The sequence below is a fragment of the Haliotis asinina genome, chromosome 2 (assembly GCF_037392515.1).
Source record: "Haliotis asinina isolate JCU_RB_2024 chromosome 2, JCU_Hal_asi_v2, whole genome shotgun sequence".
Taxonomy (NCBI): Eukaryota; Metazoa; Mollusca; class Gastropoda; order Lepetellida; family Haliotidae; genus Haliotis; species Haliotis asinina.
In genome coordinates, this window is record NC_090281.1 from 1,101,026 (window position 1) to 1,123,089 (window position 22,064).

Here is a 22,064-nt window from a genome sequence, read left to right on the forward strand (position 1 = left end):
TCATAATGGAGGTATCTCGTTTTGATGTATTGTGGATTTCTAGTCACTGTGGAGGTATCTCCGTTTGATGTAGTGTGGATGTCCAGTCACTATGGAGGTATCTCCGTTTGATGTAGTGTGGATGTCTAGTCACTGTGGAGGTATCTCCGTTTGATGTAGTGTGGATGTCCAGTCTCTATGGAGGTATCTCCGTTTGATGTAGTGTGGATGTCTAGTCACTGTGGAGGTATCTCCGTTTAATGTAGTGTGGATGTCTAGTCACTGTGGAGGTATCTCCGTTTGATGTAGAGTGGATGTCCAGTCTGTATGGAGGTATCTCCGTTTAATGTAGTGTGGATGTCTAGTCACTGTGGAGGTATCTCCGTTTGATGTAGTGTGGATGTCTAGTCACTATGGAGGTATCTCCGTTTGATGTAGTGTGGATGTCCAATCTCTATGGAGGTATCTCCGTTTGATATAGTGTGGATGTCTAGTCACTATGGAGGTATCTCCGTTTAATGTAGTGTGGATGTCTAGTCACTGTGGAGGTATCTCCGTTTGATGTAGTGTGGATGTCCAGTCACTGTGGAGGTATCTTCGTTTGATGTAGTGTGGATGTCTAGTCACTGTGGAGGTATCTCCGTTTGATGTAGTGTTTATGTCTAATCACTAAGGAGGTATCTCCGTTTGATGTAGTGTGGATGTCCAGTCTCTATGGAGGTATCTCCGTTTGATGTAGTGTGGATGTCCAGTCTCTATGGAGGTATCTCCGTTTGCTGTAGTGTGGATATCTAGTCACTGTGGAGGAATCGCCTTTTGATGTAGTGTTTATGTCTATTCACAAAGAAGGCATCTTCGTTTCATGTAGTGTGGATGTCCAGTCCCTATGCAGGTATCTCCGTTTAATGTAGTGTGGATGTCTAGTCACTATGGAGGTATCTCCGTTTGATGTAGTGTGGATGTCCAGTCTCTATGGAGGTATCTCCGTTTAATGTATTGTGGATGTCTAGTCACTGTGGAGGTATCTCCTTTTCATGTAGTGTGGATGTCTAGTCACTATGGAGGTATCTCCGTTTAATGTAGTGTGGACGTCCAGTCTCTATGGAGGTATCTCCGTTTGATGTAGTGTGGATGTCCAGTCACTGTGGAGGTATCTCCGTTTGATGTAGTGTGGATGTCTAGTCACTGTGGAGGTATCTCCGTTTAATGTAGTGTGGATGACTAGTCACTGTTGAGGTATCTCCGTTTGATGTAGTGTGGATGTCCAGTCACTATGGAGGTATCTCCTTTTCATGTAGTGTGGATGTCCAGTCACTATGGAGGTATCTCGTTTTGATGTAGTGTGGATGTCTAGTCACTGTGGAGGTATCTCCGTTTGATGTAGTGTGGATGTCTAGTCACTGTGGAGGTATCTCAGTTTGATTTAGTGTGGATGTCCAGTCACTATGGAGATATCTCCGTTTGATGTAGTGTGGATGTCCAGTCTCTATGGAGGTATCTCCGTTTGATGTAGTGTGGATGTCCAGTCTCTATGGAGGTATCTCCGTTTGATGTAGTGTGGATGTCTAGTCACTGTGGAGGTATCTCCGTTTAATGTATTGTGGATGTCTAGTCACTGTGGAGGTATCTTCGTTTGATGTAGTGTGGATGTCTAGTCACTATGGAGGTATCTCCGTTTGATGTAGTGTTTATGTCTAATCACTAAGGAGGTATCTCCGTTTGATGTAGTGTGGATGTCCAGTCTCTATGGAGGTATCTCCGTTTGATGTAGTGTGGATGTCTAGTCACTGTGGAGGTATCTCCGTTTGATGTAGTATGGATGTCCAGTCTCTATGGAGGTATCTCCGTTTGATGTAGTGTGGATGTCTAGTCACTGTGGAGGTATCTCAGTTTGATGTAGTGTGGATGTCTAGTCACTGTGGAGGTATCTCAGTTTGATGTAGTGTGGATGTCCAGTCACTTTGGAGGTATCTCCTTTTCATGTAGTGTGGATGTCCAGTCAGTATGGAGGTATCTCGTTTTGATGTAGTGTGGATGTCTAGTCACTGTGGAGGTATCTCAGTTTGATGTAGTGTGGATGTCTAGTCACTGTGGAGGTATCTCAGTTTGATTTAGTGTGGATGTCCAGTCACTATGGAGATATCTCCGTTTGATGTAGTGTGGATGTCCAGTCTCTATGGAGGTATCTCCGTTTGATGTAGTGTGGATGTCCAGTCACTGTGGAGGTATCTCCGTTTGATGTAGTGTGGATGTCTAGTCACTATGGAGGTATCTCCGTTTAATGTATTGTGGATGTCTAGTCACTGTGGAGGTATCTCCGTTTGATGTAGTGTGGATGTCTAGTCACTATGGAGGTATCTCCGTTTGATGAAGTGTGGATGTCTAGTCACTGTGGTGGTATCTCCGTTTGATGTAGTGTGGATGTCTAGTCACTGTGGAGGTATCTCCGTTTGATGTAGTGTGGATGTCTAGTGACTGTGGAGGTATCTCCGTTTGATGTAGTGTGGATGTCCAGTCTCTATGGAGGTATCTCCGTTTGATGTAGTGTGGATGTCTAGTCACTGTGGAGGTATCTTCGTTTAATGTAGTGTGGATGTCTAGTCACTATGGAGGTATCTCCGTTTGATGTAGTGTGGATGTCCAGTCTCTATGGAGGTATCTCCGTTTGATGTCGTGTGGATGTCCAGTCTCTATGGAGGTATCTCCGTTTGATGTAGTGTGGGTGCTGGCGCAGTAGGAAACGCGAGATTTGGATACTTCTCAAGCGGTCGAATCTGGTTGGAAAACGTGGACTGTGTCGGCAATGAAACAAGCATCACTCAGTGTCAGAAGAGTAACTGGGGCATCACTGACTGCTCACATGCAGAGGACGCCGGTGTATTGTGTACGTCAGGTGAGTCAAGACATGGATGCCGTGGATGCCGGTGTATTGTGTACGTCAGGTGAGTCAAGACATGGATGCCGGTGTATTGTGTAGGCCAGGTTAGTTGATACAGAGGATGCCGAGGTCACCAAGTTGGTGTCAATCCAATGTGAAGGACGGATTACGTTCACTCACTTGTGTCAAGAAACAGAAAGACCGGAATGCAGCAAAATGGAGATGAAATAGTCTACTATGATACAACACTAGCATTCACATGATTATTCCTATTATTGCGTATACTGAGAAGGAAGGTACACAATTACAAATCCTCAACAGAAGCCATATTCCAAGAAAGACGTTGTAAGTCTATTTAGCGCACAGCAAGTGTCACAATGTCCCGCTCAAGGGGAAATTCCGGTGCATGGCATTTCAGTGTGATGACGTATCGGCAGAGCGTTAGAACTGCATTTCATAATTGCTGCACTCGAGAGTTCAATCTCCATTTTGAGACTTATTTATTTTACATATTCTAACTAACTGCGTTGTCGACACATGAACAGCTGGTAGTAATACAACCACAACTGTTGCTAGTTTCAAAGGAGGATGACATCATATTTCTGGCGGACACCGGCCGAGGAGGAAAACTGACCCGCATGAACCTCCTTACCGGAAGCTTCGTTGACATCCCAATCAACAATCAGTACGCCGTCGGTTCCTTCGACTACGACTCGGTGGATGGAAGGATCTATTTCGTGGAGCCGCGAATCGACCAGTTGGTCAGCATCCACTTTGACGGGACAGACATCAGGGAGCTGAAACAGTTGAACGCCAGTAGGTGTAGAGAGAGTGAGGTAGACAGACATCAGGGAGCTGAAACAGTTGAACCCCAGTAGGTGTAGAGAGAGTGGGGTGGACAGACATCAGGGAGCTGAAACAGTTGAACGCCAGTAGGTGAAGAGAGAGTGGGGTGGACAGACATCAGGGAGCTGAAACAGTTGAACGCCAGTAGGTGTAGAGAGAGTGGGGTGGACAGACATCAGGGAGCTGAAACAGTTGAACCCCAGTAGGTGTAGAGAGAGTGGGGTGGACAGACATCAGGGAGCTGAAACAGTTGAACCCCAGTAGGTGAAGAGAGAATGGGGTGGACAGACATGAGGTAGCTGAAACAGTTGAACGCCAGTAGGTGTAGAGAGTAGGGTGGACAGACATCAGGGAGCTGAAACAGTTAAACCCCAGTAGGTGTAGAGAGAGTGGGGTGGACAGACATCAGGGACCTTGAACAGTTGAACGGCAGTAGGTGAAGAGAGAGTGGGGTGGACGGACGTCAGGGGGCTGAAACAATTGCACGGCAGTAGGTGTAGGTTGTCTGAGATGGACAGACATCAGGGAGCTGAAACAGTTCAACCCCAGTTGGTGAAGGGAGACTGGGGTGGACAAACATCAGGGAGCTGAAACAGTTGAACGCCAGTAGGTGAAGGGAGAGTGGGGTGGACAGACATCAGGAAGCTGAAACAGTTGAACGGCTGTAGGTGAAGAGAGAGTGGGGTGGACAGACATCAGGGAGCTGAAACAGTTGAACGCCAGTAGGTGAAGAGAGAGTGGGGTTGACAGACATCAGGAAGCTGAAACAGTTGAACGGCTGTAGGTGTAGAGAGAGTGGATTGGACAGACATCTGGGAGCTTGAACAGTTGAACGCCAGTAGTTGAAGAGAGAGTGGGGTGGACGGACATCAGGGAGCTGAAACAATTGAACGGCAGTAGGTGTAGGTTGTCTGAGATGGACAGACATCAGGGAGCTGAAACAGTTGAACCCCAGTATTTGTAGGGAGAGTAGGGTGGACAGACATCAGGGAGCTGAAACAGTTGAACCCCAGTAGGTGTAGAGAGAGTGGGGTGAACAGACATCAGGTAGCTGAAACAGTTGCACGCCATTAGGTGAAGAGAGAGTGGGGTGGACGGACATCAGGGAGCTGAAACAGTTGAACGCCACTAGGTGTAGAGAGAGTGGGGTGGACAGACATCGGGGAGCTGAAACAGTTGAACGCCAGTAGGTGAAGAGAGAGTGGGGTTGACAGACATCAGAATGCTGAAACAGTTGAACCCCAGTAGGTGTAGAGAGAGTGGGGTGGACAGACATCAGGGAGCTGAAACAACTGAACGCCAGTAGGTGTAGAAAGAGTAGAGTGGACAGACATCAGTGGTGTGGATAGACATCGGGGAGCTGAAACAGTTCAACCCCAGTTGGTGAAGGGAGAGTGGGGTGGACAGACATCAGGGAGCTGAAACAGTTGAACACCAGTTGGTGAAGGGAGACTGGGGTGGACAGACATCAGGGAGCTGAAACAGTAGAACGCCAGTAGGTGAAGAGAGAGTGGGGTGGACAGACATGAGGGAGCTGAAACAGTTAAACCCCAGTGGGTGTAGAGAGAGTGGGGTGGACAGACATCATGGAGCTGAAACAGTTGAACCCCAGTAGGTGTAGAGAGAGTGGGGTGAACAGACATCAGGTAGCTGAAACAGTTGCACGCCATTAGGTGAAGAGAGAGGGCGGTGGACGGACAAATGGGAGCTGAAACAGTTGAACGCCACTAGGTGTAGAGAGAGTGGGGTGGACAGACATCGGGGAGCTGAAACAGTTGAACGCCAGTAGGTGAAGAGAGAGTGGGGTTGACAGACATCAGGATGCTGAAACAGTTGAACCCCAGTAGGTGTAGAGAGAGTGGGGTGGACAGACATCAGGGAGCTGAAACAACTGAACGCCAGTAGGTGTAGAAAGAGTAGAGTGGACAGACATCAGTGGTGTGGATAGACATCGGGGAGCTGAAACAGTTCAACCCCAGTTGGTGAAGGGAGAGTGGGGTGGACAGACATCAGGGAGCTGAAACAGTTGAACACCAGTTGGTGAAGGGAGAATGGGGTGGACAGATCTCAGGGAGCTGAAACAGTAGAACGCCAGTAGGTGAAGAGAGAGTGGGGTGGACAGACATGAGGGAGCTGAAACAGTTAAACCCCAGTAGGTGTAGAGAGAGTGGATTGGACAGACATCTGGGAGCTTGAACAGTTGAACGCCAGTAGTTGAAGAGAGAGTGGGGTGGACGGACATCAGGGAGCTGAAACAATTGAACGGCAGTAGGTGTAGGTTGTCTGAGATGGACAGACATCAGGGAGCTGAAACAGTTGAACCCCAGTATTTGTAGGGAGAGTAGGGTGGACAGACATCAGGGAGCTGAAACAGTTGAACCCCAGTAGGTGTAGAGAGAGTGGGGTGAACAGACATCAGGTAGCTGAAACAGTTGCACGCCATTAGGTGAAGAGAGAGTGGGGTGGACGGACATCAGGGAGCTGAAACAGTTGAACGCCACTAGGTGTAGAGAGAGTGGGGTGGACAGACATCGGGGAGCTGAAACAGTTGAACGCCAGTAGGTGAAGAGAGAGTGGGGTGGACAGACATCGGGGAGCTGAAACAGTTGAACGCCAGTAGGTGAAGAGAGAGTGGGGTTGACAGACATCAGGATGCTGAAACAGTTGAACCCCAGTAGGTGTAGAGAGAGTGGGGTGGACAGACATCAGGGAGCTGAAACAACTGAACGCCAGTAGGTGTAGAAAGAGTAGAGTGGACAGACATCAGTGGTGTGGATAGACATCGGGGAGCTGAAACAGTTCAACCCCAGTTGGTGAAGGGAGAGTGGGGTGGACAGACATCAGGGAGCTGACACAGTAGAACGCCAGTAGGTGAAGAGAGAGTGGGTTGGGCAGACATGAGGGAGCTGAAACAGTTAAACCCCAGTGGGTGTAGAGAGAGTGGGGTGGACAGACATCATGGAGCTGAAACAGTTGAACCCCAGTAGGTGTAGAGAGAGTGGGGTGGACAGACATCAGTGGTGTGGACAGACATCAGGGAGCTGAAACAGTTGAACCCCAGTTGGTGAAGGGAGTGTGGGGTGGACAGACATCAGTGAGCTGAAAGAATCGAACGCCAGCAGGTTAAGGGAGAGTGGGGTGGACAGACATCAGGAACTGAAACAGTTGAACGGCAGTAGGTGTAGAGAGAGTGGGGTGGACAGACATGAGGGAGCTGAAACAGTTGAACCCCAGTGGGTGTAGAGAGAGTGGGGTGGACAGACATCATGGAGCTGAAACAGTTGAACCCCAGTAGGTGTAGAGAGAGTGGGGTGAACAGACATCAGGTAGCTGAAACAGTTGCACGCCATTAGGTGAAGAGAGAGGGCGGTGGACGGACAAATGGGAGCTGAAACAGTTGAACGCCACTAGGTGTAGAGAGAGTGGGGTGGACAGACATCGGGGAGCTGAAACAGTTGAACGCCAGTAGGTGAAGAGAGAGTGGGGTTGACAGACATCAGGATGCTGAAACAGTTGAACCCCAGTAGGTGTAGAGAGAGTGGGGTGGACAGACATCAGGGAGCTGAAACAACTGAACGCCAGTAGGTGTAGAAAGAGTAGAGTGGACAGACATCAGTGGTGTGGATAGACATCGGGGAGCTGAAACAGTTCAACCCCAGTTGGTGAAGGGAGAGTGGGGTGGACAGACATCAGGGAGCTGAAACAGTTGAACACCAGTTGGTGAAGGGAGAATGGGGTGGACAGATATCAGGGAGCTGAAACAGTAGAACGCCAGTAGGTGAAGAGAGAGTGGGGTGGACAGACATGAGGGAGCTGAAACAGTTAAACCCCAGTAGGTGTAGAGAGAGTGGATTGGACAGACATCTGGGAGCTTGAACAGTTGAACGCCAGTAGTTGAAGAGAGAGTGGGGTGGACGGACATCAGGGAGCTGAAACAATTGAACGGCAGTAGGTGTAGGTTGTCTGAGATGGACAGACATCAGGGAGCTGAAACAGTTGAACCCCAGTATTTGTAGGGAGAGTAGGGTGGACAGACATCAGGGAGCTGAAACAGTTGAACCCCAGTAGGTGTAGAGAGAGTGGGGTGAACAGACATCAGGTAGCTGAAACAGTTGCACGCCATTAGGTGAAGAGAGAGTGGGGTGGACGGACATCAGGGAGCTGAAACAGTTGAACGCCACTAGGTGTAGAGAGAGTGGGGTGGACAGACATCGGGGAGCTGAAACAGTTGAACGCCAGTAGGTGAAGAGAGAGTGGGGTGGACAGACATCGGGGAGCTGAAACAGTTGAACGCCAGTAGGTGAAGAGAGAGTGGGGTTGACAGACATCAGGATGCTGAAACAGTTGAACCCCAGTAGGTGTAGAGAGAGTGGGGTGGACAGACATCAGGGAGCTGAAACAACTGAACGCCAGTAGGTGTAGAAAGAGTAGAGTGGACAGACATCAGTGGTGTGGATAGACATCGGGGAGCTGAAACAGTTCAACCCCAGTTGGTGAAGGGAGAGTGGGGTGGACAGACATCAGGGAGCTGACACAGTAGAACGCCAGTAGGTGAAGAGAGAGTGGGTTGGGCAGACATGAGGGAGCTGAAACAGTTAAACCCCAGTGGGTGTAGAGAGAGTGGGGTGGACAGACATCATGGAGCTGAAACAGTTGAACCCCAGTAGGTGTAGAGAGAGTGGGGTGGACAGACATCAGTGGTGTGGACAGACATCAGGGAGCTGAAACAGTTGAACCCCAGTTGGTGAAGGGAGTGTGGGGTGGACAGACATCAGTGAGCTGAAAGAATCGAACGCCAGCAGGTTAAGGGAGAGTGGGGTGGACAGACATCAGGAACTGAAACAGTTGAACGGCAGTAGGTGTAGAGAGAGTGGGGTGGACAGACATGAGGGAGCTGAAACAGTTGAACCCCAGTAGGTGTAGAGAGAGTTGGGTGGACAGACATCAGGGAGCTAAAACAGTTGAACCCCAATACGTGTAGAGAGTGTAGTGTGGACAGACATCAGGGAGCTGAAACAGGTGAACCCCAGTAGGTGTAGAGAGAGTGGGGTGGACAGACATCAGTGGTGTGGACAGACATCAGGGAGCTGAAACAGTTGAACCCCAGTATGTGTAGAGAGAGTGTGGTGAACAGACATCAGGGAGGTGAAACAGTTGAACGCCAGCAGGTGAAGAGAGAGTACGGTTGACAGACATCAGTAGTGTGGACCAACATCGGTTAGCTGAAACAGTTGAACCCCAGTTGGTGAAGGGAATGTGGGGTGGACAGACATCAGGGAGCTGAAACAGTTGAACGCCAGTAGGTGAAGGGAGAGTGGGGTGGACAGACATCAGGAAGCTGAAACAGTTGAACGGCAGTAGGTGTAGAGAGAGTGGGGTGGACAGACATCAGGGAGCTGAAACAGTTGAACGCCAGTAGGTGTAGAGAGAGTGGGGTGGACAGACATCAGGAAGCTGAAACAGTTGAACGCCAGCAGGTGAAGAGAGAGTAGGGTTGACAGACATCAGTAGTGTGGACAGACATCGGGGAGCTGAAACAGTTGAACCCCAGTTGGTGAAGGGAGTGTGGGGTGGACAGACATCAGGAAGCTGAAACAGTTGAACGGCAGTAGGTGTAGAGAGGGTAGGGTGGACATACATCAGAGAGTTGAAACAGTTGAATTCCAGTAGGTGTAGAGAGAGTGGGGTGAACAGACATCAGGGAGCTGAAACAGTTGAACGCCAGTAGGTGTAGAGAGAGTGGGGTGGACGAACATCACAAAGCTGAAACAGTTTAACGGCAGTATGTGTAGAGAGAGTGGGGTGGACAGACATCAGGGAGCTGAAACAGTTGAATTCCAGTAGGTGTAGAGAGAGTGGGGTGGACAGACATCAGGGAGCTGAAACAGTTGAACGCCAGTAGGTGTAGAGAGAGTGGGGTGGACGGACATCAGGGAGCTGAAACAGTTGAACGCCAGTAGGTGTAGAGAGAGTGGGGTGGACAGACATCAGAGAGCTGAAACAGTTGAATCCCAGTAGGTGTAGAGAGAGTGGGGTGGACAGACATTAGGGAGCTTGAACAGTTGAACGCCAGTAGGTGAAGAGAGAGTGGGGTGGACTGACATCAGGGAGCTGAAACAATTGAACGGCAGTAGGTGTAGGGGGTCTGAGATGGACAGACATCAGGGAGCTGAAACAGTTAAACCCCAGTAGGTGTAGGGAGAGTGGGGTGGACAGACATCGGGGAGCTGAAACAGTTGAACGGCAGTAGCTGAAGAGAGAGTGGGGTGGACGGACATCAAGGAGCTGCAATAGTTGAACGCCACTAGGTGTATAGAGAGTGGGGTGGACAGACATCGGGGAGCTGAAACAGTTGAACGCCAGTAGGTGAAGAGAGAGTGGGGTTGACAGACATCAGGATGCTGAATCAGTTGAACGCCAGTAGGTGTAGAGAGAGTGGGGTGGACAGACATCAGGAAGCTGAAACAACTGAACGCCAGTAGGTGTAGAAAGAGTGGGGTGGACAGACATCAGTGGTGTGGACAGACATCAGGGAGCTGAAACAGTTGAACGCCAGTAGGTGAAGGGAGAGTGGGGTGGACAGCCATGAGGTAGCTGAAACAGTTGAACGGCAGTAGGTGTAGAGAGAGTGGGGTGGACAGACATCAGGGAGCTGAAACAGTTGCACCCCAGTAGGTGTAGAGAGAGTGGGGTGGACAGACATCAGGGAGCTGAAACAGTTGAACCCCAGTAGGTGTAGAGAGAGTGGGGTGGACAGACATCAGGAAGCTGAAACAGTTGAACGCCAGCAGGTGAAGAGTGAGTAGGGTTGACAGACATCAGTAGTGTGGACAGACATCGGGGAGCTGAAACAGTTGAACGCCAGTAGGTGAATAGAGAATGGGGTGGACAGACATGAGGTAGCTGAAACAGTTGAACGCCAGTAGGTGTAGAGAGTAGGGTGGACAGACATCAGGGAGGTGAAACAGTTAAATCCCACTAGGTGTAGAGAGAGTGGGGTGGACAGTCATCATGGAGCTGAAACAGTTGCACGCCAGTAGGTGAAGAGAGGGTGGGGTGGACGGACATCAAGGAGCTGAAATAGTTTAACGCCACTAGGTGTATAGAGAGTGGGGTGGACAGACATCGGGGAGCTAAAACAGTTGAACGCCAGTAGGTGAAGAGAGAGTGGGGTTGACAGACATCAGGAAGCTGAAACAACTGAACGCCAGTAGGTGTAGAAAGAGTGGGGTGGACAGACATCAGTGGTGTGGACAGACATCAGGAGCTGAAACAGTTCAACCCCAGTTGGTGTAGAGAGAGTGGGGAGGACAGACATCGGTTAGCTGAAACAGTTGAACCCCATTTGGTAAAGGGAGTGTGGGGTGGACAGACATCAGGGAGCTGAAACAGTTGAACGCCAGTAGGTGAAGGGAGAGTGGGGTGGACAGCCATGAGGTAGTTGAAACAGTTGAACGGCAGTAGGTGTAGAGAGAGTGGGGTGGACAGACATGAGGTAGCTGAAACAGTTGCACGCCAGTAGGTGTAGAGAGAGTGGGGTGGACAGACATCAGGGAGCTGAAACAGTTGAACCCCAGTAAGTGTAGAGAGAGTGGGGTGGACAGACATCAGGAAGCTGAAACAGTTGAACGCCAGCAGGTGAAGAGAGAGTAGGGTTGACAGACATCAGTAGTGTGGACAGACATCGGGGAGCTGAAACAGTTGAACGCCAGTAGGTGAAGAGAGAATGGGGTGGACAGACATGAGGTAGCTGAAACAGTTGAACGCCAGTAGGTGTAGAGGGTAGGGTGGACAGACATCAGGGAGCTGAAACAGTTGAACCCCAGTAGGTGTAGAGAGAGTGGGGTGGACAGTCATCATGGAGCTGAAACAGTTGCACGCCAGTAGGTGAAGAGAGAGTGGGGTGGACGGACATCAATGAGCTGAAACAGTTGAACGCCACAAGGTGTATAGAGAGTGGGGTGGACAGACATCGGGGAGCTGAAACAGTTGAACGCCAGTAGGTGAAGAGAGAGTGGGGTTGACAGACATCAAGATGCTAAATCAGTTGAACCCCAGTAGGTGTAGAGAGAGTGGGGTGGACAGACATCAGGGAGCTGAAACAACTGAACGCCAGTAGGTGTAGAAAGAGTGGGGTGGACAGACATCAGTGGTGTGGACAGACATCAGGGAGCTGAAACGGTTGAACACCAGTTGGTGAAGGGAGAGTGGGGTGGACAGACATCGGCTAGCTGAAACAGTTGAACCCCAGTTGGTGAAGGGAGTGTGGGGTGGACAGACATCAGGGAGCTGAAACAGTTGAACGCCAGTAGGTGAAGGGAGAGTGGGGTGGACAGCCATGAGGTAGCTGAAACAGTTGAACGGCAGTAGGTGTAGAGAGAGTGGGGTGGACAGACATCAGGGAGCTGAAACAGTTGCACCCCAGTAGGTGTAGAGAGAGTGGGGTGGACAGACATCATGGAGCTAAAACAGTTGAATCCCAGTAGGTGTAGAGAGAGTGGGGTGGACAGACATTAGGGAGCTTGAACAGTTGAACGCCAGTAGGTGAAGAGAGAGTGGGGTGGACTGACATCAGGGAGCTGAAACAATTGAACGGCAGTAGGTGTAGGGGGTCTGAGATGGACAGACATCAGGGAGCTGAAACAGTTAAACCCCAGTAGGTGTAGGGAGAGTGGGGTGGACAGACATCGGGGAGCTGAAACAGTTGAACGGCAGTAGGTGAAGAGAGAGTGGGGTGGACGGACATCAAGGAGCTGCAATAGTTGAACGCCACTAGGTGTATAGAGAGTGGGGTGGACAGACATCGGGGAGCTGAAACAGTTGAACGCCAGTAGGTGAAGAGAGAGTGGGGTTGACAGACATCAGGATGCTGAATCAGTTGAACGCCAGTAGGTGTAGAGAGAGTGGGGTGGACAGACATCAGGAAGCTGAAACAACTGAACGCCAGTAGGTGTAGAAAGAGTGGGGTGGACAGACATCAGTGGTGTGGACAGACATCAGGGAGCTGAAACAGTTGAACGCCAGTAGGTGAAGGGAGAGTGGGGTGGACAGCCATGAGGTAGCTGAAACAGTTGAACGGCAGTAGGTGTAGAGAGAGTGGGGTGGACAGACATCAGGGAGCTGAAACAGTTGCACCCCAGTAGGTGTAGAGAGAGTGGGGTGGACAGACATCAGGGAGCTGAAACAGTTGAACCCCAGTAGGTGTAGAGAGAGTGGGGTGGACAGACATCAGGAAGCTGAAACAGTTGAACGCCAGCAGGTGAAGAGTGAGTAGGGTTGACAGACATCAGTAGTGTGGACAGACATCGGGGAGCTGAAACAGTTGAACGCCAGTAGGTGAATAGAGAATGGGGTGGACAGACATGAGGTAGCTGAAACAGTTGAACGCCAGTAGGTGTAGAGAGTAGGGTGGACAGACATCAGGGAGGTGAAACAGTTAAATTCCACTAGGTGTAGAGAGAGTGGGGTGGACAGTCATCATGGAGCTGAAACAGTTGCACGCCAGTAGGTGAAGAGAGGGTGGGGTGGACGGACATCAAGGAGCTGAAATAGTTTAACGCCACTAGGTGTATAGAGAGTGGGGTGGACAGACATCGGGGAGCTAAAACAGTTGAACGCCAGTAGGTGAAGAGAGAGTGGGGTTGACAGACATCAGGAAGCTGAAACAACTGAACGCCAGTAGGTGTAGAAAGAGTGGGGTGGACAGACATCAGTGGTGTGGACAGACATCAGGAGCTGAAACAGTTCAACCCCAGTTGGTGTAGAGAGAGTGGGGAGGACAGACATCGGTTAGCTGAAACAGTTGAACCCCATTTGGTAAAGGGAGTGTGGGGTGGACAGACATCAGGGAGCTGAAACAGTTGAACGCCAGTAGGTGAAGGGAGAGTGGGGTGGACAGCCATGAGGTAGTTGAAACAGTTGAACGGCAGTAGGTGTAGAGAGAGTGGGGTGGACAGACATGAGGTAGCTGAAACAGTTGCACGCCAGTAGGTGTAGAGAGAGTGGGGTGGACAGACATCAGGGAGCTGAAACAGTTGAACCCCAGTAAGTGTAGAGAGAGTGGGGTGGACAGACATCAGGAAGCTGAAACAGTTGAACGCCAGCAGGTGAAGAGAGAGTAGGGTTGACAGACATCAGTAGTGTGGACAGACATCGGGGAGCTGAAACAGTTGAACGCCAGTAGGTGAAGAGAGAATGGGGTGGACAGACATGAGGTAGCTGAAACAGTTGAACGCCAGTAGGTGTAGAGGGTAGGGTGGACAGACATCAGGGAGCTGAAACAGTTGAACCCCAGTAGGTGTAGAGAGAGTGGGGTGGACAGTCATCATGGAGCTGAAACAGTTGCACGCCAGTAGGTGAAGAGAGAGTGGGGTGGACGGACATCAATGAGCTGAAACAGTTGAACGCCACAAGGTGTATAGAGAGTGGGGTGGACAGACATCGGGGAGCTGAAACAGTTGAACGCCAGTAGGTGAAGAGAGAGTGGGGTTGACAGACATCAAGATGCTAAATCAGTTGAACCCCAGTAGGTGTAGAGAGAGTGGGGTGGACAGACATCAGGGAGCTGAAACAACTGAACGCCAGTAGGTGTAGAAAGAGTGGGGTGGACAGACATCAGTGGTGTGGACAGACATCAGGGAGCTGAAACGGTTGAACACCAGTTGGTGAAGGGAGAGTGGGGTGGACAGACATCGGCTAGCTGAAACAGTTGAACCCCAGTTGGTGAAGGGAGTGTGGGGTGGACAGACATCAGGGAGCTGAAACAGTTGAACGCCAGTAGGTGAAGGGAGAGTGGGGTGGACAGCCATGAGGTAGCTGAAACAGTTGAACGGCAGTAGGTGTAGAGAGAGTGGGGTGGACAGACATCAGGGAGCTGAAACAGTTGCACCCCAGTAGGTGTAGAGAGAGTGGGGTGGACAGACATCATGGAGCTAAAACAGTTGAATCCCAGTAGGTGTAGAGAGAGTGGGGTGGACAGACATTAGGGAGCTTGAACAGTTGAACGCCAGTAGGTGAAGAGAGAGTGGGGTGGACGGACATCAGGGAGCTGAAACAATTGAACGGCAGTAGGTGTAGGGGGTCTGAGATGGACAGACATCAGGGAGCTGAAACAGTTAAACCCCAGTAGGTGTAGGGAGAGTGGGGTGGACAGACATCGGGGAGCTGAAACAGTTGAACGGCAGTAGGTGAAGAGAGAGTGGGGTGGACGGACATCAAGGAGCTGCAATAGTTGAACGCCACTAGGTGTATAGAGAGTGGGGTGGACAGACATCGGGGAGCTGAAACAGTTGAACGCCAGTAGGTGAAGAGAGAGTGGGGTTGACAGACATCAGGATGCTGAATCAGTTGAACGCCAGTAGGTGTAGAGAGAGTGGGGTGGACAGACATCAGGAAGCTGAAACAACTGAACGCCAGTAGGTGTAGAAAGAGTGGGGTGGACAGACATCAGTGGTGTGGACAGACATCAGGGAGCTGAAACAGTTGAACGCCAGTAGGTGAAGGGAGATTGGGGTGGACAGCCATGAGGTAGCTGAAACAGTTGAACGGCAGTAGGTGTAGAGAGAGTGGGGTGGACAGACATCAGGGAGCTGAAACAGTTGCACCCCAGTAGGTGTAGAGAGAGTGGGGTGGACAGACATCAGGGAGCTGAAACAGTTGAACCCCAGTAGGTGTAGAGAGAGTGGGGTGGACAGACATCAGGAAGCTGAAACAGTTGAACGCCAGCAGGTGAAGAGTGAGTAGGGTTGACAGACATCAGTAGTGTGGACAGACATCGGGGAGCTGAAACAGTTGAACGCCAGTAGGTGAATAGAGAATGGGGTGGACAGACATGAGGTAGCTGAAACAGTTGAACGCCAGTAGGTGTAGAGAGTAGGGTGGACAGACATCAGGGAGGTGAAACAGTTAAACCCCACTAGGTGTAGAGAGAGTGGGGTGGACAGTCATCATGGAGCTGAAACAGTTGCACGCCAGTAGGTGAAGAGAGGGTGGGGTGGACGGACATCAAGGAGCTGAAATAGTTTAACGCCACTAGGTGTATAGAGAGTGGGGTGGACAGACATCGGGGAGCTAAAACAGTTGAACGCCAGTAGGTGAAGAGAGAGTGGGGTTGACAGACATCAGGAAGCTGAAACAACTGAACGCCAGTAGGTGTAGAAAGAGTGGGGTGGACAGACATCAGTGGTGTGGACAGACATCAGGAGCTGAAACAGTTCAACCCCAGTTGGTGTAGAGAGAGTGGGGAGGACAGACATCGGTTAGCTGAAACAGTTGAACCCCATTTGGTAAAGGGAGTGTGGGGTGGACAGACATCAGGGAGCTGAAACAGTTGAACGCCAGTAGGTGAAGGGAGAGTGGGGTGGACAGCCATGAGGTAGTTGAAACAGTTGAACGGCAGTAGGTGTAGAGAGAGTGGGGTGGACAGACATGAGGTAGCTGAAACAGTTGCACGCCAGTAGGTGTAGAGAGAGTGGGGTGGACAGACATCGGGGAGCTGAAGCAGTTGAACCCCAGTAAGTGTAGAGAGAGTGGGGTGGACAGACATCAGGAAGCTGAAACAGTTGAACGCCAGCAGGTGAAGAGAGAGTAGGGTTGACAGACATCAGTAGTGTGGACAGACATCGGGGAGCTGAAACAGTTGAACGCCAGTAGGTGAAGAGAGAATGGGGTGGACAGACATGAGGTAGCTGAAACAGTTGAACGCCAGTAGGTGTAGAGGGTAGGGTGGACAGACATCAGGGAGCTGAAACAGTTGAACCCCAGTAGGTGTAGAGAGAGTGGGGTGGACAGTCATCATGGAGCTGAAACAGTTGCACGCCAGTAGGTGAAGAGAGAGTGGGGTGGACGGACATCAATGAGCTGAAACAGTTGAACGCCACAAGGTGTATAGAGAGTGGGGTGGACAGACATCGGGGAGCTGAAACAGTTGAACGCCAGTAGGTGAAGAGAGAGTGGGGTTGACAGACATCAAGATGCTAAATCAGTTGAACCCCAGTAGGTGTAGAGAGAGTGGGGTGGACAGACATCAGGGAGCTGAAACAACTGAACGCCAGTAGGTATAGAAAGAGTGGGGTGGACAGACATCAGTGGTGTGGACAGACATCAGGGAGCTGAAACGGTTGAACACCAGTTGGTGAAGGGAGAGTGGGGTGGACAGACATCGGTTAGCTGAAACAGTTGAACCCCAGTTGGTGAAGGGAGTGTGGGGTGGACAGACATCAGGGAGCTGAAACAGTTGAACGCCAGTAGGTGAAGGGAGAGTGGGGTGGACAGCCATGAGGTAGCTGAAACAGTTGAACGGCAGTAGGTGTAGAGAGAGTGGGGTGGACAGACATCAGGGAGCTGAAACAGTTGCACCCCAGTAGGTGTAGAGAGAGTGGGGTGGACAGACATCATGGAGCTGAAACAGTTGAACCCCAGTAGGTGTAGAGAGAGTTGGGTGGACAGACATCAGGAAGCTGAAACAGTTGAACCCCAGCAGGTGAAGAGTGAGTAGGGTTGACAGACATCAGTAGTGTGGACAGACATCGGGGAGCTGAAACAGTTGAACGCCAGTAGGTGAAGAGAGAATGGGGTGGACAGACATGAGGTAGCTGAAACAGTTGAACGCCAGTAGGTGTAGAGGGTAGGGTGGACAGACATCAGGGAGCTGAAACAGTTGAACCCCAGTAGGTGTAGAGAGAGTGGGGTGGACAGTCATCATGGAGCTGAAACAGTTGCACGCCAGTAGGTGAAGAGAGAGTGGGGTGGACGGACATCAATGAGCTGAAACAGTTGAACGCCACAAGGTGTATAGAGAGTGGGGTGGACAGACATCGGGGAGCTGAAACAGTTGAACGCCAGTAGGTGAAGAGAGAGTGGGGTTGACAGACATCAAGATGCTAAATCAGTTGAACCCCAGTAGGTGTAGAGAGAGTGGGGTGGACAGACATCAGGGAGCTGAAACAACTGAACGCCAGTAGGTGTAGAAAGAGTGGGGTGGACAGACATCAGTGGTGTGGACAGACATCAGGGAGCTGAAACGGTTGAACACCAGTTGGTGAAGGGAGAGTGGGGTGGACAGACATCGGCTAGCTGAAACAGTTGAACCCCAGTTGGTGAAGGGAGTGTGGGGTGGACAGACATCAGGGAGCTGAAACAGTTGAACGCCAGTAGGTGAAGGGAGAGTGGGGTGGACAGCCATGAGGTAGCTGAAACAGTTGAACGGCAGTAGGTGTAGAGAGAGTGGGGTGGACAGACATCAGGGAGCTGAAACAGTTGCACCCCAGTAGGTGTAGAGAGAGTGGGGTGGACAGACATCATGGAGCTAAAACAGTTGAATCCCAGTAGGTGTAGAGAGAGTGGGGTGGACAGACATTAGGGAGCTTGAACAGTTGAACGCCAGTAGGTGAAGAGAGAGTGGGGTGGACGGACATCAGGGAGCTGAAACAATTGAACGGCAGTAGGTGTAGGGGGTCTGAGATGGACAGACATCAGGGAGCTGAAACAGTTAAACCCCAGTAGGTGTAGGGAGAGTGGGGTGGACAGACATCGGGGAGCTGAAACAGTTGAACGGCAGTAGGTGAAGAGAGAGTGGGGTGGACGGACATCAAGGAGCTGCAATAGTTGAACGCCACTAGGTGTATAGAGAGTGGGGTGGACAGACATCGGGGAGCTGAAACAGTTGAACGCCAGTAGGTGAAGAGAGAGTGGGGTTGACAGACATCAGGATGCTGAATCAGTTGAACGCCAGTAGGTGTAGAGAGAGTGGGGTGGACAGACATCAGGAAGCTGAAACAACTGAACGCCAGTAGGTGTAGAAAGAGTGGGGTGGACAGACATCAGTGGTGTGGACAGACATCAGGGAGCTGAAACAGTTGAACGCCAGTAGGTGAAGGGAGATTGGGGTGGACAGCCATGAGGTAGCTGAAACAGTTGAACGGCAGTAGGTGTAGAGAGAGTGGGGTGGACAGACATCAGGGAGCTGAAACAGTTGCACCCCAGTAGGTGTAGAGAGAGTGGGGTGGACAGACATCAGGGAGCTGAAACAGTTGAACCCCAGTAGGTGTAGAGAGAGTGGGGTGGACAGACATCAGGAAGCTGAAACAGTTGAACGCCAGCAGGTGAAGAGTGAGTAGGGTTGACAGACATCAGTAGTGTGGACAGACATCGGGGAGCTGAAACAGTTGAACGCCAGTAGGTGAATAGAGAATGGGGTGGACAGACATGAGGTAGCTGAAACAGTTGAACGCCAGTAGGTGTAGAGAGTAGGGTGGACAGACATCAGGGAGGTGAAACAGTTAAACCCCACTAGGTGTAGAGAGAGTGGGGTGGACAGTCATCATGGAGCTGAAACAGTTGCACGCCAGTAGGTGAAGAGAGGGTGGGGTGGACGGACATCAAGGAGCTGAAATAGTTTAACGCCACTAGGTGTATAGAGAGTGGGGTGGACAGACATCGGGGAGCTAAAACAGTTGAACGCCAGTAGGTGAAGAGAGAGTGGGGTTGACAGACATCAGGAAGCTGAAACAACTGAACGCCAGTAGGTGTAGAAAGAGTGGGGTGGACAGACATCAGTGGTGTGGACAGACATCAGGAGCTGAAACAGTTCAACCCCAGTTGGTGTAGAGAGAGTGGGGAGGACAGACATCGGTTAGCTGAAACAGTTGAACCCCATTTGGTAAAGGGAGTGTGGGGTGGACAGACATCAGGGAGCTGAAACAGTTGAACGCCAGTAGGTGAAGGGAGAGTGGGGTGGACAGCCATGAGGTAGTTGAAACAGTTGAACGGCAGTAGGTGTAGAGAGAGTGGGGTGGACAGACATGAGGTAGCTGAAACAGTTGCACGCCAGTAGGTGTAGAGAGAGTGGGGTGGACAGACATCGGGGAGCTGAAGCAGTTGAACCCCAGTAAGTGTAGAGAGAGTGGGGTGGACAGACATCAGGAAGCTGAAACAGTTGAACGCCAGCAGGTGAAGAGAGAGTAGGGTTGACAGACATCAGTAGTGTGGACAGACATCGGGGAGCTGAAACAGTTGAACGCCAGTAGGTGAAGAGAGAATGGGGTGGACAGACATGAGGTAGCTGAAACAGTTGAACGCCAGTAGGTGTAGAGGGTAGGGTGGACAGACATCAGGGAGCTGAAACAGTTGAACCCCAGTAGGTGTAGAGAGAGTGGGGTGGACAGTCATCATGGAGCTGAAACAGTTGCACGCCAGTAGGTGAAGAGAGAGTGGGGTGGACGGACATCAATGAGCTGAAACAGTTGAACGCCACAAGGTGTATAGAGAGTGGGGTGGACAGACATCGGGGAGCTGAAACAGTTGAACGCCAGTAGGTGAAGAGAGAGTGGGGTTGACAGACATCAAGATGCTAAATCAGTTGAACCCCAGTAGGTGTAGAGAGAGTGGGGTGGACAGACATCAGGGAGCTGAAACAACTGAACGCCAGTAGGTATAGAAAGAGTGGGGTGGACAGACATCAGTGGTGTGGACAGACATCAGGGAGCTGAAACGGTTGAACACCAGTTGGTGAAGGGAGAGTGGGGTGGACAGACATCGGTTAGCTGAAACAGTTGAACCCCAGTTGGTGAAGGGAGTGTGGGGTGGACAGACATCAGGGAGCTGAAACAGTTGAACGCCAGTAGGTGAAGGGAGAGTGGGGTGGACAGCCATGAGGTAGCTGAAACAGTTGAACGGCAGTAGGTGTAGAGAGAGTGGGGTGGACAGACATCAGGGAGCTGAAACAGTTGCACCCCAGTAGGTGTAGAGAGAGTGGGGTGGACAGACATCATGGAGCTGAAACAGTTGAACCCCAGTAGGTGTAGAGAGAGTTGGGTGGACAGACATCAGGAAGCTGAAACAGTTGAACCCCAGCAGGTGAAGAGTGAGTAGGGTTGACAGACATCAGTAGTGTGGACAGACATCGGGGAGCTGAAACAGTTGAACGCCAGTAGGTGAAGAGAGAGTGGGGTTGACAGACATCAGGATGCTGAATCAGTGGAACGCCAGTAGGTGTAGAGAGAGTGGGGTGGACAGACATCAGGAAGCTGAAACAACTGAACGCCAGTAGGTGTAGAAAGAGTGGGGTGGACAGACATCAGTGGTGTGGACAGACATCAGGAGCTGAAACAGTTCAACCCCAGTTGGTGAAGGGAGAGTGGGGTGGACAGACATCCGTTAGCTGAAACAGTTGAACCCCAGTTGGTGAAGGGAGAGTGGGGTGGACAGAAATCAGGGAGCTGAAACAGTTGAACGCCAGTAGGTGAAGGGAGAGTGGGGTGGACAGCCATGAGGTAGCTGAAACAGTTGAACGGCAGTAGGTGTAGAGAGAGTGGGGTGGACAGACATCAGGGAGCTGAAACAGTTGCACGCCAGTAGGTGTAGAGAGAGTGGGGTGGACAGACATCAGGGAGCTGAAACAGTTGAACCCCAGTAAGTGTAGAGAGAGTGGGGTGGACAGACATCAGGAAGCTGAAACAGTTGAACGCCAGCAGGTGAAGAGAGAGTAGGGTTGACAGACATCAGTAGTGTGGACAGACATCGGGGAGCTGAAACAGTTGAACGCCAGTAGGTGAATAGAGAATGGGGTGGACAGACATGAGGTAGCTGAAACAGTTGAACGCCAGTAGGTGTAGAGAGAGTGGGGTGGACAGACATCAGGGAGCTGAAACAGTTGCACCCCAGTAGGTGTAGAGAGAGTGGGGTGGACAGACATCAGGGAGCTGAAACAGTTGAACCCCAGTTGGTGAAGTGAGAGTGGGGTGGACAGACATCAGGGAGCTGAAACAGTTGAACGCCAGTAGGTGAAGAGAGAATGGGGTGGACAGACATGAGGTAGCTGAAACAGTTGAACGCCAGTAGGTGTAGAGAGTAGGGTAGACAGACATCAGGCAGCTGAAACAGGTAAACCCCAGTAGGTGTAGAGAGAGTAGGGTGGACAGTCATCATGGCGCTGAAACAGTTGAACCCCAGTAGGTGTAGAGAGAGTGGGGTGGGCAGACATCAGTGGTGTGGACAGACATCAGGGAGCTGAAACAGTTGAACCCCAGTAGGTGTAGAGAGAGTGGGGTGGACAGACATCAGGAAGTTGAAACAGTTGAACGCCAGTAGGTGTAGAGAGAGTAGGGTGGACAGACATCAGGGAGCTGAAACAGTTGAACGCCAGTAGGTGTAGAGAGAGTGGGGTGGACAGACATCATGGAGCTGAAACATTTGAACCCAAGTAGGTGTAGAGAGAGTGGGGTGGACAGACATCAGGGAGCTGAAACAACTGAACGCCAGTAGGTGTAGAAAGAGTGGGTTGGACAGACATCAGTGGTGTGGACAGACATCAGGAGCTGAAACAGTTCAACCCCAGTTGTTGAAGGGAGAGTGGGGTGGACAG

General features: G+C 51.1%; 1 protein-coding gene across 4 annotated transcripts in view; it reads left to right on the forward strand.

Annotated features, from left to right (window-relative positions):
- The window catches only part of LOC137273102 (low-density lipoprotein receptor-related protein 4-like), a 52,955-nt gene that overhangs the window by 13,652 nt on the left and 17,239 nt on the right, over positions 1 to 22,064 (forward strand). For all 4 annotated transcript variants that reach the window (XM_067805553.1, XM_067805555.1, XM_067805554.1 and 1 more), the window contains exons 8-9: positions 2,697 to 2,872; positions 3,434 to 3,673. In XM_067805553.1, coding sequence (XP_067661654.1) covers positions 2,697 to 2,872; positions 3,434 to 3,673 — 416 coding nt within the window. The remainder of the gene's footprint in view (positions 1 to 2,696; positions 2,873 to 3,433; positions 3,674 to 22,064) is intronic.